Here is a 13,941-nt window from a genome sequence, read left to right as displayed (position 1 = left end):
AGACCATTTGTATGTGATAACTTCCTGATCCCATTTATATGTCTTTTTCCAAAATATATGCTTTTATGGCACCTTTAGGCTACCACAAAAAAAAAATGGCATTTATTGAATTATCACAATCTCCAGTGCCATAGTAGACCACAGTCATTCAGCTGGGAGTTCTGAATTGTTCTACCTTCAGCTTCCTAATGTTATAATATTTTCTCAGAAGGCAGATACTCCTGAAAGTTCTAAGGATACGAAACTTGTCTTTTGTCAATGAGCTATATTCCTATAACAACATAATAGGTCTAAAAAACATCTGGTGAAACACCCAAAAATGTCACATGTTATGGTTTCATGTAACCCTAAATCAATATGTTCTGCAAATGGAACATGAGATGTGAGTCATAATTTCTCAGCTTGAAATGAATGGATTATAGAAAATATCCAAAACTCACCATGATTACAACACGAGAGAAGAGCAGTCCCGCTTACATCTGTGGATGAAGCATCACCCACATTAATAAGGCGTTACAAATTGAAAAACAATTTAAGAAGAAATGTATAATGGTTCTCACATAGGCCATGCTTCCACTGGGCTATGCTGAGAGTTGTTGGTATATCTAAAAAGAAAATTCAGTGGTTTCCTGTTATTTCCATTCACAGAAGCAGCAAAGGAGATCTGGATTCTGAGTAGCAAGATAGCAACTGCCACTAAATCACCAACACAATTTTGTCTGTGGTCAGATTGCAGAGATTATCAGAAGGAGGAATCAGTCTTCTGGATTTGAATTCACTTTAAGCATCATGCAACAGAACAACAGGACGGGTTCTCTTTTTTTTTTTTGAGTTGGAGTTTCACTCTTATCACCCAGGTTGGAGTGCAATGGCGCAATCTCAGCTCACTGCATCCTCCACCTCCCAGGTTCAAGCAATTCTCCTGCCTCAGCCCCTGAGTAGCTGGGATTACAGGCACACAGCACCATGCCCAGACAACTTTTATATTTTTAGTAGAGATGGGGTTTCACCCTGTTGATCAGGCTGGTGTTGAGCTTCTGACCTCAGGTGATCCACCCGCCTCAGCCTCCCGAAGTGTTGGGATTACAGGTGTGAGCCACCACGTGTAGCCAGGACTAGTTCTCTTGTCTCACCACAGCTACTAAGATATTATCTGGTCTTTGGATTTTAAGATATTAAGCCAATCAATAATATGACATTTTAATGATGTTGAAGGTACATATAGTAAACACTTCAGCAGTGTTAGGGTTTCACTCCAACTTAAGTTTCAATTTAAGTCCACGTAGCATTTCCTTCAAATGATATTTCACCACCCCAAGAAGCTATGAACTAGTAAATAGAAAATATCTTTCAATGTTCTGTATTTCATTAATGAAGTTCCTGGGCTCCAGTCAGAAAACAATTTGCTTTTTTTGTCAGTCATTGCTATTCTCAAACTGTAAGACTCCTATCTTCTCATCGTTCAAATATCCCATATTTACATATCAATTAACAGATGTATCAGAGCAGAAACAACCATGTGACATCCATATCACATTGTTTCCGCAAGATGAAATGTTTTTATAGAGGACATAACAATTATAACAACAAAGAACACAAAAGATATTATTCATCTGCTATTAGCATGCTTATTTTAGTACAGATATTATTATTTCAGGTGCAAAATCAAAATACACAACTTATGGGTATATTAATACTAATGAAAGAACTAAGATTCATATTCAAAAGGCTGAAATCTGAGGTTACTAAATTTAGAACATTTCCTTTCCTCATGTCCACCTATGACTGAAAATCTAGCACCCATTGTTTAGCGCAAAGTAAAAGATCCATAAAAGGAAATATTTAAATGTGTCACAGAAATCATATGAATACAATATGCCTAATGAATGTATTGTATCTATTTAATTTCTATGCTGCAATGATAAACTTTGCCCTGTAATTACTACAGGTTGAGTATCCTTTATCTGAAATGCTTGGGTCATGAAATGTTTTGGATTTCAGAATTTTTTCAGATTTTGGAATAGTTGCATATCAATAATGAGATAGCTTGGGGATGGGACTACATGTAAACATTAAGTTCATTTATGCTTCATATATACCTTATACACAAAGCCAGAAGGTAAGGTAATTTCATAAAACTTTTTTCTATAATTTTGTGCATCCATCTCGTGAGGTAGGTCATGTGTGGAATTTTCCATTTGTGGGTATCATGTCAGTGTTGAAAAGTGTCAAATGTTGGGGCATTTGGATTTTAGATTTTTGGATTAGGGATCCTCAACACATATATCCTTTTTGTCCCCGTACACATTGAAAACTTTAAAACTGTTTTTCCAAAGTGATGTTTTAAGCAAATCAAATTCATAACAGAATTTACTCAGAGGAAATTTATAATGGATTTAAATTCGTCTATAATAACAAAATAATTTTATGCATTTTAATACCACTAACAGAATGATATATTGTATGTTCCTGGAATTAGTACATTACTAAATGGCTAAATATTTATGACATTTGTAATGTTATAGCAATACTATGTAAAATGTAATCTGCTCTTAAGTTCAGATAAAAAAATTTCTATGATATTTGAATAGCAATCTGGGAAACTAAATGAAATCTAAACTCTAAACTTCTCTCTCAGGTTAATTTCAGTATGTTTGGCCTGGTGTCACTTGATTCAAATCACCAAAAAAAAAAAAAAAAAAAAAAAAAAAAGACAACAAAAACAGCTTTCCTTACTATTTGAACGTTTTCTATCCAAACTCGGAAACCATATAAGTTGAAAGAAAAAGGTGTATCAATTTTAAATCATTTTACTGATACTTCTCTTATGACTGAATATTTAGAAAATTATCATATATATACCAATGCCCAGCTGTAAAAGGAAATCCTTCCCTTTACCTAATATTCCCTTCCTTACCACTTTCTTATGACAAAACTCATAGAATTCCTCATATCCTATTAAATCTTCGGGTTCTTTACAATCAGTATTTTATCACTTATAGTCCACTATAAGCACTTCCTTTGAAGTAATCTTTGTACTCAACATTTTCAAGCCCAGCAATCAAATCTCCATTTTCATACATACAATTTAACAGGGTTTCTCACTTCTCCTTCTAGAATTACTTTTCTCACATGGCTTCCAGAATACCATGTACTCCTGGTTTTCCTCCTGTCTCACAGGCTATTCATATTTCTCTTTTCCTGCATCCCTTGCTCTCCTTGGACTCAAACTTTTGGAATGCTAAATGACATAGTCTTGGAACTCTTCTCTCTCTGCATGTCTTCCTCTCTGTTCCTTTATTTTTATTTACATATTTTATTATAATTTTCAGTCTTTTAATTTTATTTTTCCCTAAGTTATTGGGGTATTAGTGCTATTTGGTTACATGAGTAAGTTTCTTTAGGGGAGATTCATGAGAACCTGGTGCACTCATCACCAAAGCAATATACACTGCACCATATTTGTTGTTTTTTATCCCCACCAACCCTTCTTCGCAAGTCCCGAAAGTCCATTGAATCATTCTTATGCCTTTGTGTCCTCATAGCTTAGCTCCCACATATCAGTGAGAACATATACTGTTTGATTTTCCATTCCTGAATTATTTCACTTAGAATAATAGTTTCTAATCTCATCCAGGTCATTGCAAATGCTGTTAATTCGTTCTCTTTTATGGCTGAGTAGTATTCCATCATATATATATATATACCAGAGTTTCTTTATTCACTCATTGATTGATAGGCATTTGGGTTGGTTCAACGATTTTGCTATTGTTAATTGTGCTGCTATAAACATGCATGTGCAAGTATCTTTTTTGAATAATGTCTTCTTTTCCTCTGGGTAGATATCTAGTAGTGGGGTTGCTACATTAAATGGTAGTTCTACTTTTGGTTCTTTAAGAAATCTCCACATTGTTTTCCACAGCGGCTGTACTAGGTTACATTCCCACAAGCAGTGTAGAAGTGCTCCCTGATTGCCCCATCCTTGCCAACATCTACTGTTTTTTGATTCTTTGATTATGGCCATTCTTACAGGAGTCTATACTGACAATGATATATTCCCCGAATATACAGCTCAAATCCCAAACTCACCTCTAAATTTCAGGATCATATAATAAACTTCCAATTTAAACTCTCAAGTTTGATGTCTAATAGAAATGCAAAATTTAATAAATGTACATTTTGATTTGTACCCTAAATTTGCTTATGTCCCCATATTCCGAATATTAGTAGTAACACATTTACCCCATGTATTTGGGTAAAATACCTTGGAAGCCTCTTTACTTTCTCTGGATCTCTCCTACCTGACTCATCTATCAGAAAATCCTGTTTTTCCTATCTTCACATTATGTCCACAATCTGACAACTGTACATTTAGCTAAGTTACCACCTTGATCCAATTTGCTATTGTCAATTTGTACTTCTACTCTATCCAGTGCACTTAAGCAAAGAATGTTATCTTTCTAAAATACAAACTATTTCATATCACACATTTTATCTTAACCCAAAATACTTAGAAGATTTAAATCCCTTACCATGACCTGTAAGTCCCTACAGAATCTTCCCCAGTGCCCTCTCAGATCCCATTTACTTCCATTTCCTGCTTTTCTCACTGAGTTATGCTCCAATTGGCTTTAAAGATATTTCTTAAGTAAACTAAGCGGATTTTCGTAGTGTCTATCTCACGGCCATCATTCTTGCTATATCCTCTGACTGAATTATTCTTCATCAGATATCCACATGGTTCACATCCTTTCTTTAGATCAAGTCTCTATTCCAATGAAAACATACTTTGTCACCCTTCATTCCCTCATTTTACTTCATAGCATTTATCAATATTTGACATCACATCATATATTTTCTTATCTGGTTGTCTCTTCCGTGAGAATGTAAGTTCCTTATATACAAAAACATAGCTTGCTGGTTCAACATTTTAATTTTAGAGACCAAAAGCAATGCTTCATACAGAGTAGATTCAGAATAAAATGTTTGCTGAATAAAAGAAAATTCTCCCAATTAGCACACATACTACATGTCGGTAGCAATGCTTATATTACCATACAGTTTCAGAAATATTAACTTCTAGAATTATAATGACTTTATTAAGGAAGCAAATACCTTATTTAAGCTTACTTAGGATAGATCAGGTACTCTGAGCAATAAAATGAGATTCTTTTTTAAATAGTACTTTTAATTATTTTAAAGAAAAATATAAGCAAATTGCTATTGTTATATAATTTATTACCTAATGTTTTTCATTTTAAAAATCTGTTAATAAGGAACGTGACTACAGAGTGATTTAAGAACATTTAAGACCATAAGTAGGTATTTAGTGCTTAGCTTCTGGTGTTCACTTGGCTTCCCTCTATTTACTCAAGAAGCTTTCGGGGGGTCAATCCAGCCTCAGCTTCACATTGATGACTACTTGGTGAACAACAGGAGGATAAAAACATGAAAACCTGAAGCAGGAGTCCAGTGTAGTGAAGAACTTTGAATTGGTTGCTTTCTTTATAGTCTACTTTTTGTTTGTAGTGATATGAAGCATATGTTAATATTCCTGATGCACTCCCAGTTTGCAAATTCTAAAGGCCAGTGTCCCTCCAGTTAGTGTTAATAAACACTAACTTTGCAGTGTTCTATAGGAGTAATGCTGTAGGTAATACCTTGATACTAATAATAGACAAAGTGAAAACAAAATCAAAAACAAAAAACTAATCTAGCTCTCTCAATCAGATACTAGTTATCTAGAATATCTGATGAAGAAATATACATAATTCTTGTTTGCAACAAAACATCTTCAATTTAAAGAGTTCTTAATTTGAGTAATTAAGATTTTATGTTCCTTATTTCCCCTTATATTTCCTTTTTTGAAGTTCACTCTCAGGCAGCTATTAATTATCACCACACTTGACTGTATCTCTTCTCCCAATTCCTTTCTGTTACTCCTTAAATATAGCAATTTTTCTCCATTTAGTTTATATAGTCTTAGAGATTAAATGAACATTAGTCTAAATCTTATTGTAGGGTTAATAAAAATAAAGACTAAAGAATTAAATAACTTTCCAATATATTCAATTAGCTATTTATAAATTGAGATTTAGTCCAAAACCTTCTAAATTCTAATCCAGAATACTTTTTTTATTATACCTTAACATTGCCCATGTGTTTGTCAAATTCTCTTAAATATGTGTTCACATCAATATACTAAAATTCACCAATTTAAATGACGTGAATCCATAGGTGTTCTAATAATCAATTCCAGCACTGTCTTAGTATTTTTTCTTATCTTTTAGACAACTGTCTAATCATTTAATTTTACTCTGAGTTGTTAAAAATACATTATTCCAACTAATAATTAATGAATTTTGGTATAGGGCAAAATCTAACATAAGACAAACTGTTCATTCACTTATTTAACCTAGTCTTGCATTCTCTAATATTGTGAGTTTGCCAATGTTAAAACGAAATTATCGGATTAAAAGTTGCCCTAAATTTCATCCTCCATTATTCTTATAATGAAATATGCCAGAAAGAAAATTGTGCCTTTTTACAAAACAAATAAATTACTATGTGAGCATAGTCATGAGTTTTACATGGACAAATAAACCCTATAATTGTGGTACTTGTAGTGATAGTAGTGGTGGAGGTGGAACTATGCAAGGAATCGATACAATGCATACAATTAACCAGGCAAAAATTATCTGAAAACATGTATGGTCATTCATAAAACTCAATGGTTGGTATTATTTTTAGATATATTTGTGTCCATGTATATTTTTTTTCACAACTCTATTTTTACATGTTTTGTCTCACAAACAACAATCAGTTTGAGACCTCAAGTATCCCACAGGTGAGCAGAGCTACCACAGTTAGAAGCTGCTTAACAAACTACTTTATTCGCCAATGTGTGTTTACTCCAGCAGTATTAAACACACTTGCATCCTTCCTGGTGTCTTAGATTTTATTCATAGAGAATAAGTATTAGGTTAAGAAGAGATTTCTCCTGTATTTTAAATATGAGAAAAAAATTGTATCACTATGTCTAGCAATCTAATTTGTTTAGAGGATATCAGGTGTGTTGGTTTAAATTCTTACAAGAATAAGAGACAGGGATAAATATTTATTTTTCTAGTTTGAAAATAAAAACTACCTATATCTTACAGCATCACAAAACTCATTAAAATTACTTTTTTCTGAGAATTTTAAAAATATTTCATGTGGTTTTCAAGTAATAATAATAATAATAAAAACAGCTCAGAATGCAGTGACACCTAATGGCAAAGATATCTTTATAAGCCATAAATGTATTTTCTAATAAACATTATCCTATAGTAATACTTTCTAAGTATTGCTACTTTACTCACCAATATGCTGTCTATAATCTAAAATAGACAAATAGACTGTCTATAATCTAAAATATCATGATGATCCAATAGAAATGTGAATATCTTACTTTTTAAAATAAAGTAATATACATAGGTGAAGAAAAAAACTTCAAGATTAAAAAGTGTGGTTTTAAAATTGCAATGGCCCTTTAAGATAAAATTATCATATGATAAAATCAGCCTAAGATATCAGAATGGAATAAAGTGTATCTTCCATTGCTCCTAACCATTTCAACTGACTTTTATTTTTGAAAAATCAAAAGTTAATCACCTTGATTTTTATTCATATTTGTCTTACAATTTATAACAGATATTTAGTGGATGTACATTTCACCTGGAGTAGAAAGCAAAGGCCCTTAGTGTAATGGCTTATTAGTCATGTCATAGTTGATATCTTTGATTAATAACAACACTGTCTAACTTAATACACACTTGAATTGTGCTTCAAATAACTGTATTAATGATACAGAGAAGAATAGTAAAGCCAAGTCCCTTAGTACTTTCTAGAAGTTTACACAGTTACCACAAACTTCAGGAACAAACGACTACTAAAAGTAGAAAAAGGATAAAATATCATTGAGACATCTTACACAATCCAAAAAATCCTTGAGGAGTCCCGGGGGTTATCATTAACCAATGCAAATCATGTAGCCAACTGAAAAAAAAAAATTGGTAGAACAACAGCACATCTTCTGGGAAAGCTTTTACATTCTATAATTGACAAAATAATCCTTAGTGCAGAAGTAAGAATAACTGGTATTTTACATTTACAATCTGTTATTGTTTTTAATGTGTTGACACCTTTTATTTATCCGATTTTGTATTTTAATTTGAACATTCCCATAATAAAAGTATTCTGTGGATTGTCTTGTGTTTCTCAAACATAATATCACCGTTGATTATGATTTCAGACTATAAAGTATCATCTGTTTATGAGAAAAACATGAATAAATGCATCTTTCCTACTCCATGTTGACATAAGGTATTTTACTATGACTGATAACAATAAAAATATGCTAGTGATTTGTGTAATATATGAATAAGTATACTGTTTGAGTGTTCCCTTGTAGAGATATATAACTGAGGATAGCTAATTTACAATCAGTTCTGTGAGCACAGGAACCAGATAAAGAAAGGAGCATATATTACACTGTTAAAGCATGAGATCTTCCATAGTTGATATGAAGCAAAACACAAACTGTGCAGTTGCCTGGAAATGCCACCTAATCCCTGCTTAATTAAAGCAGTGCTCTAAACTCCTGTTGTGTTTAGGGAGTAAAGAGTGTGGGACGACTGCTGTATGAAGAAAATAGCAGTCAGCGTGGCTAATCTCAAAGACTTTGGAGCTTTCTAGCTACATAAATCAGAGCGACTTCTGAATAGCTTCATAAAACACAATATCATTGCCATTCTACTCACGACTTTTAGGTTCTTCCTACAGCATGCAGATCATTAGGAAACTTCTAAGCAATCAAGTAATGTGGGTCTGATGAAATTACTCAATCAATGCATAGGCTCAAAGTAGAAGCATAATTCAAAATTGCATAGTTTTTATATGTCAAAAGACCTTTCTTTCATTGGGGCAAAGAAGATCACAATGGAAATGATTCATTTTTAAATACTATATGGTTGTGTACCTACGTGTGGATGTGTATTATAAAATATACGTAATTATTAAATATTTTAAAATATTATTTGAAACTCAAAGTAATTATAAAATTGTGCATTTTTGACTGAAATAAATACATTTTCATTTCAATCATTATGGTTTAACCATCATGTCTCATCACTGTAGTGAATCAATAAGTTTAACAAAACATATTAGAGTTTAAAATGTGTAATTGACCTTATTAAACTACTGGCATGAGGTAAAAACCGAAGAGAAAGAGAAAGAAGGAGATTATTTTCATGTATATACAATTTGGTTCAATACCAAAATAATTCAGTATATAAAAAGCCTCTTAGAGCAGTGTCTTTTTATCTTTCCAGTTTGCCTGAACTACATAGTGCAGCTACTTTCTGCGGGAACACATCACATGAGGCTGGGAAAACCTTTCATTTCTGCGTATCTCCTTCCATCGCTAGAGTGAAATAACCCTTCCCTCCAGTTTCATCACATTCATTCCTTCAGTCCTGAGCTAATACATTTCCCCTTAGATATATTTCTCACGTTAAATATTTAAATGAAGGCAATCACCTCCTAAAGAAAATTAATTCTTTTCCTATTCAACCAAGTAAGTAAACTAATCCAGTTCATGTTAACTGGTGCTTTACAATTTTAATATGGACGCTCGGTTTTGAATTTACTATACTTTTGCTGAGAGTAGGGGTGGAGGCACTGAATTACACACATACTATCCGTGATCATTTTTTTATTTTTTTATTTAGGAGTTAATGTTTTTCGATATATTATAAAAGATAAAGATTTTGAAACAATTTGCTAGCCCCATGACAATATTAGATAGTCTATACAACAGCTTAGTATCTCACCTAATGTACTAATTGTATTCAAGTCAAATTAATTGTCTCAGAAGTAACTATATCTGCTAGTAGGATATACACATTTAATGCATACAACCAACCTTCTAAATTTGTACACAGCTACTTTTTTTAAATGTGATTATAAATAAGCCAAGTCACTCTGACAGACAACAGTATACAAAACGAAAAACACAACAGTTTTGTTCTATTTTGAAACAGATGTCCAGACTGCATTGAAAAATAGTATTTAACAGTAAGGGATAGCAAAAGCTGTCGGTATTTGTAAATAATGTATTTATCGTGCAGACCACAGAATAAGCGATTAAAAAAAGCACTTTTCCACAGGCTTTCCCTCCTGAGAGATGAGGAACCTACATCAGAAATCCCTAATCATACAATGAGTATAAAGGTATTATGATTATATATTTGCATTCCCGCTCCAATCATTTACAACTGGATATAAACGTATGCCATTTCTTTAAAAGGAGCATAGTTCATTTCTGAACTCTATCAGAATATTGCTGAACCACTCAATGAGATCATAATTTCTTGCTGAAAAGTTCTGAATCTGCAGGCACTGTTAGCCCCCAGGCAAAACGGGATCCAGCAGGCAAGCTATTAGTGCTTGATTTACTTAATGCACAAATGCTAGGTTTTCTGAATCCTGACCTCATTACCCCTTGCACAGAGACAGACAGTTCTACTGATATAAATGATAGAGAATGGCAGACATGTTTACAAAGACAGCGTCTGAGACCAAGAGAGGGAGCCCCCTGGAGCTGAGAGGCTGGCCACTGTGGGCGCGCACGCCAAACAGAAATCCCTCGCTTGGGCGGGCACAATCGCCACCTGCGGCAGGTTCCCCTACCAGGAGTGTGTGTACGTGTGTGTATGTGTATGTGTGTTGCGCGGTGGAGAAGCAGGGGTACAGAAAGGGGAGAAGCTGTGACCCATCTGTCGCCTCAATTTGCAGAACACCAAGCCATGCGTACAGATAAAAGTCCTGTGCCCAGAAAAATTCCCCCAAAGGAACCTCTCTGCAGCCCAGCAAAGAAACCTTGCTGACTCGGGAAGCGAATTTCCGAAAAAGAACTCGTCGCATTAACGGAGAAAAGGCTGCAAGAGCCTGTCGCCGCTCAGCTCTCACGGATTAGCAAGTGAGAAGAGTTGCTGCCTGAAGCTGCGAGCGCTGTGCATGATAATGACGCGCAGCCCCCCGCCCGCCCCCGCTCGCCACGGCCAGTCCCGGCCCGTCTGGTTGCCAATAGGTGGGGCCACTAGCATCTCAGAGCCGGCTCAGCAGTCCTTCTCAGAGTCGGGGCCCGCATTAGTCCTGGCGCCTTCGCTGTCTGCCTTGCGCGGCTACTCGGAGTTGACTGCTAGGCGAGGCGAGGCGAGGGAAGGCGGATATCTACTAGGCTGACCCTGGGAGCGGCCTGCGCGCATTCGTTTCCCCGCTTTTCCCAAGCGCCCCAGGGCCAGTTTCGCCGCCGCGCCAGGCCCGGGGAGCGTGTCCGAGGAGGCGAGGCACGCGACTCCCAGTCCTTGGCGACACTGCCGCCAGCCCCTCCCGCCACCATCTCAAAGACTCCACGCGAGGATCATAAAGCCAAGAGGACGTCAGAAGAGAGGGTGGCTGGGGGCGCATCCGGCACCCCGTCACCATCGCACTAAGCTGAGGCGAACTCAGCCGGCTCACGTTGCAAAACCACCTGTTCGATCCGAAGGGAGCGCCCCCTACCCGCACCCCCTGCCCCCGGCCCAGTTCTTTTCATCTCACAGGTGACATCTCCTCTGCTCCCCCAAAGATAAATTTTTAAATGGAGCAAATGTACATCCGGGAAAAAATATGGAAGAGTCAATTAAACTCCCTTTCCCCACACACTTAGAATCCCCCTGCACTTCCCCGCACACACTCACACTCAGGTCAACTCGAGACCCCCACGCACCCAGCCACATTCCACGAATCACCGCGAAACAACAGCACAAGTCAGTCGAGGTTCGAGCATCCACATCCTTTCAGAAAACTGAGCAAGTGTGAGGGAAGGGTAGCGGGAAGGGGCAATGAACTGAAGCCACCTCAACAAGACACACAGAGGGCGGAGAGGGGGAAAGCAAAGGGGAAACATTTGAGAACTGAAACGGTGAAAGTAACCACGAGCTGCACCAACCCTTTCTTACCGATGTGAATAATCGAATCCGCATTCGCCGAGTCCCAGGTTCGAGACCACCAGATGGACAAAACCAAGAGCAAGGGGAAAACTTCCATCTCCTCTTATGCCGATTCTCTTGGAGGATGGATGTTCTTCCAATTTTTCTTTTCTTTTTTTTTTTTTTTCCAAACAGTCCAAAGAGTTTGAGGTCACGGTGGAGTTTAGCGCAGCGTTTTCTTTTTTTCTTTTTTCTAAATTCCTATTGCCAGAGCAAAGCCTTTTATCGTCGCCGAGAAAGGCAGAAGGGAATGACAGAAAGAGCCCAGCCTGAGGAAACCTCCTTCGCAAAGCCGTGTCACTTGGAGGGGAATTTTGGCATCGCCAGAGTTGTTTGCAGTTTGGCTTTTGAAAAATATATCCAGCCTCGACTGCTCTTGGGCAGCGGGAGAGGCTGGAGCTCAGATCAGACCCATCGCTGCGCGGGGGCCGCGGGTCTCAGGTCCCAGCTCCGCAGCAACTTCCAACACCCCCTTCACGCCGGATGTGCCCCCTTCCCTTCACCCTCCCGAACCAAAAAAGACCCCAGCCCCCGCCCCTACAGCCCGCAGAGAATCACTGGTCTTCGCTGCCAGAATCTAAGTGGAAAGGAAAGATTAGGAGATTCCAAGCGGAGCAGCCAGATTCCACCAGGGAGGGGGGGAAAAGCCCTCTCCAAGAGGGGTAGAAAAAGTGAACTTCAAGGTAATGCAGATAGTAATGCAGAGAAAATTCCCTTTCTGCGTGAGGCGCGGAACGCAGCTTGGCGAGGCGGGCCCGGGGAGCCGGTTTGCTGGGGCGCGGTGGCGGGGGAGTTGCGCCGGGCGCGAGCAGCGGGGCCGGGCCAGAGGAGGGAAGCCGCCGCGGGCTGCAGGATGCTTTTGGAGCGGTTCGCCTGGCGGGATGCAGGAAGCAAGGAGCGAGCCTGGCAGCTTCAGCACCAGCCCCACGTTGCCTAGAAATGGATCACCTAGGAGAAAGAGCGAGCCTGCGAGAGAGCGGTGCTGTCAGGCGGAGAGAGGGGGAAACCAAGAGAGGAAGAGCTTCTCTCTAATAACCACCTCCTCCCCCTATCTGCAATACAAGGGAGAAACAAAATAGTGCTCTCATTTCCCATGGAATCTTCAACCGGGACTGAGAAAAAGGCAGGACTGTAAGAGAAAAGACATTGAAGCTTTTTTTTTTTTTTTTCTTGTTTCTTTCTTTTACGAGGTTAAATGCAACCTAAAAAAGCCACCCCACTTATTTAACCTTGCTAGTCTCTAACAGGTATCAGACTTTTTTCTAGTCTTTGCCTGGAATTAGTCACATTGGTTGAAAACAAATTAGGGACACCTGGTCACTTAGGGAAATAGAGACCTAGAAAGCTTTTAATGAGATTTCAATTATAAAGTTATAAAAAGGAGAGAACGTGCTAATTACCTTTTATACAATGATTTTTTTTTTCTGTCTCCAGTGTATTTTTTAGGCAATCAGGATAGAGAAAGGTTCCTGAAATCCTTTCTATTGATAGAAATTCTTCTCTATCAGGATAGAAAAGATCTTGAAATTAAAAAAAAAAAAAAAGAATAATTAAATAAAACAGAAAAAAATGTTTCAGTTAAACATTTGGTCAAAATATTTCATTGAGTAGCTTAATAACCTATGTAGATAAATTCCGAATGAGGAAGTTGGGTGCTCTCTTCCGTGGAAAAAGCTGAGGAAGTCCTGAATGACAGCCTCTCAGTCTCCAGTGAAAGGATTTTCTGCAAGCTTATTCCTTAAGATAAAATCCTGATCATTGTGAATTCTTTTCTTACAATGATTGACTTAAATCAATCTGGCCTTATTGCAAACTGGAGATTTGTTAACACAGTCGAGGTCAGGTATTAATGTCATAATATTGTTTC

At 37.3% G+C, this 13,941-nt stretch overlaps 1 protein-coding gene across 3 annotated transcripts in view; it reads right to left on the bottom strand.

The window, feature by feature from the left end:
• The window catches only part of GRID2 (glutamate ionotropic receptor delta type subunit 2), a 1,557,400-nt gene extending 1,544,318 nt beyond the window's left edge, over positions 1 to 13,082 (bottom strand). For all 3 annotated transcript variants that reach the window (XM_005555440.4, XM_045393369.2, XM_005555439.5), the window contains exon 1: positions 12,045 to 13,082. In XM_005555440.4, the coding sequence (XP_005555497.1) occupies positions 12,045 to 12,132 (88 nt within the window). In that variant the 5' untranslated portion in view covers positions 12,133 to 13,082. The remainder of the gene's footprint in view (positions 1 to 12,044) is intronic.
• Positions 13,083 to 13,941: the final 859 nt, after the last annotated feature.

This window comes from Macaca fascicularis, chromosome 5, assembly GCF_037993035.2.
Source record: "Macaca fascicularis isolate 582-1 chromosome 5, T2T-MFA8v1.1".
Taxonomy (NCBI): Eukaryota; Metazoa; Chordata; class Mammalia; order Primates; family Cercopithecidae; genus Macaca; species Macaca fascicularis.
The sequence above is the reverse complement of the archived record's forward strand: the minus strand, read 5'-3'. Positions and strand labels throughout refer to the sequence as shown.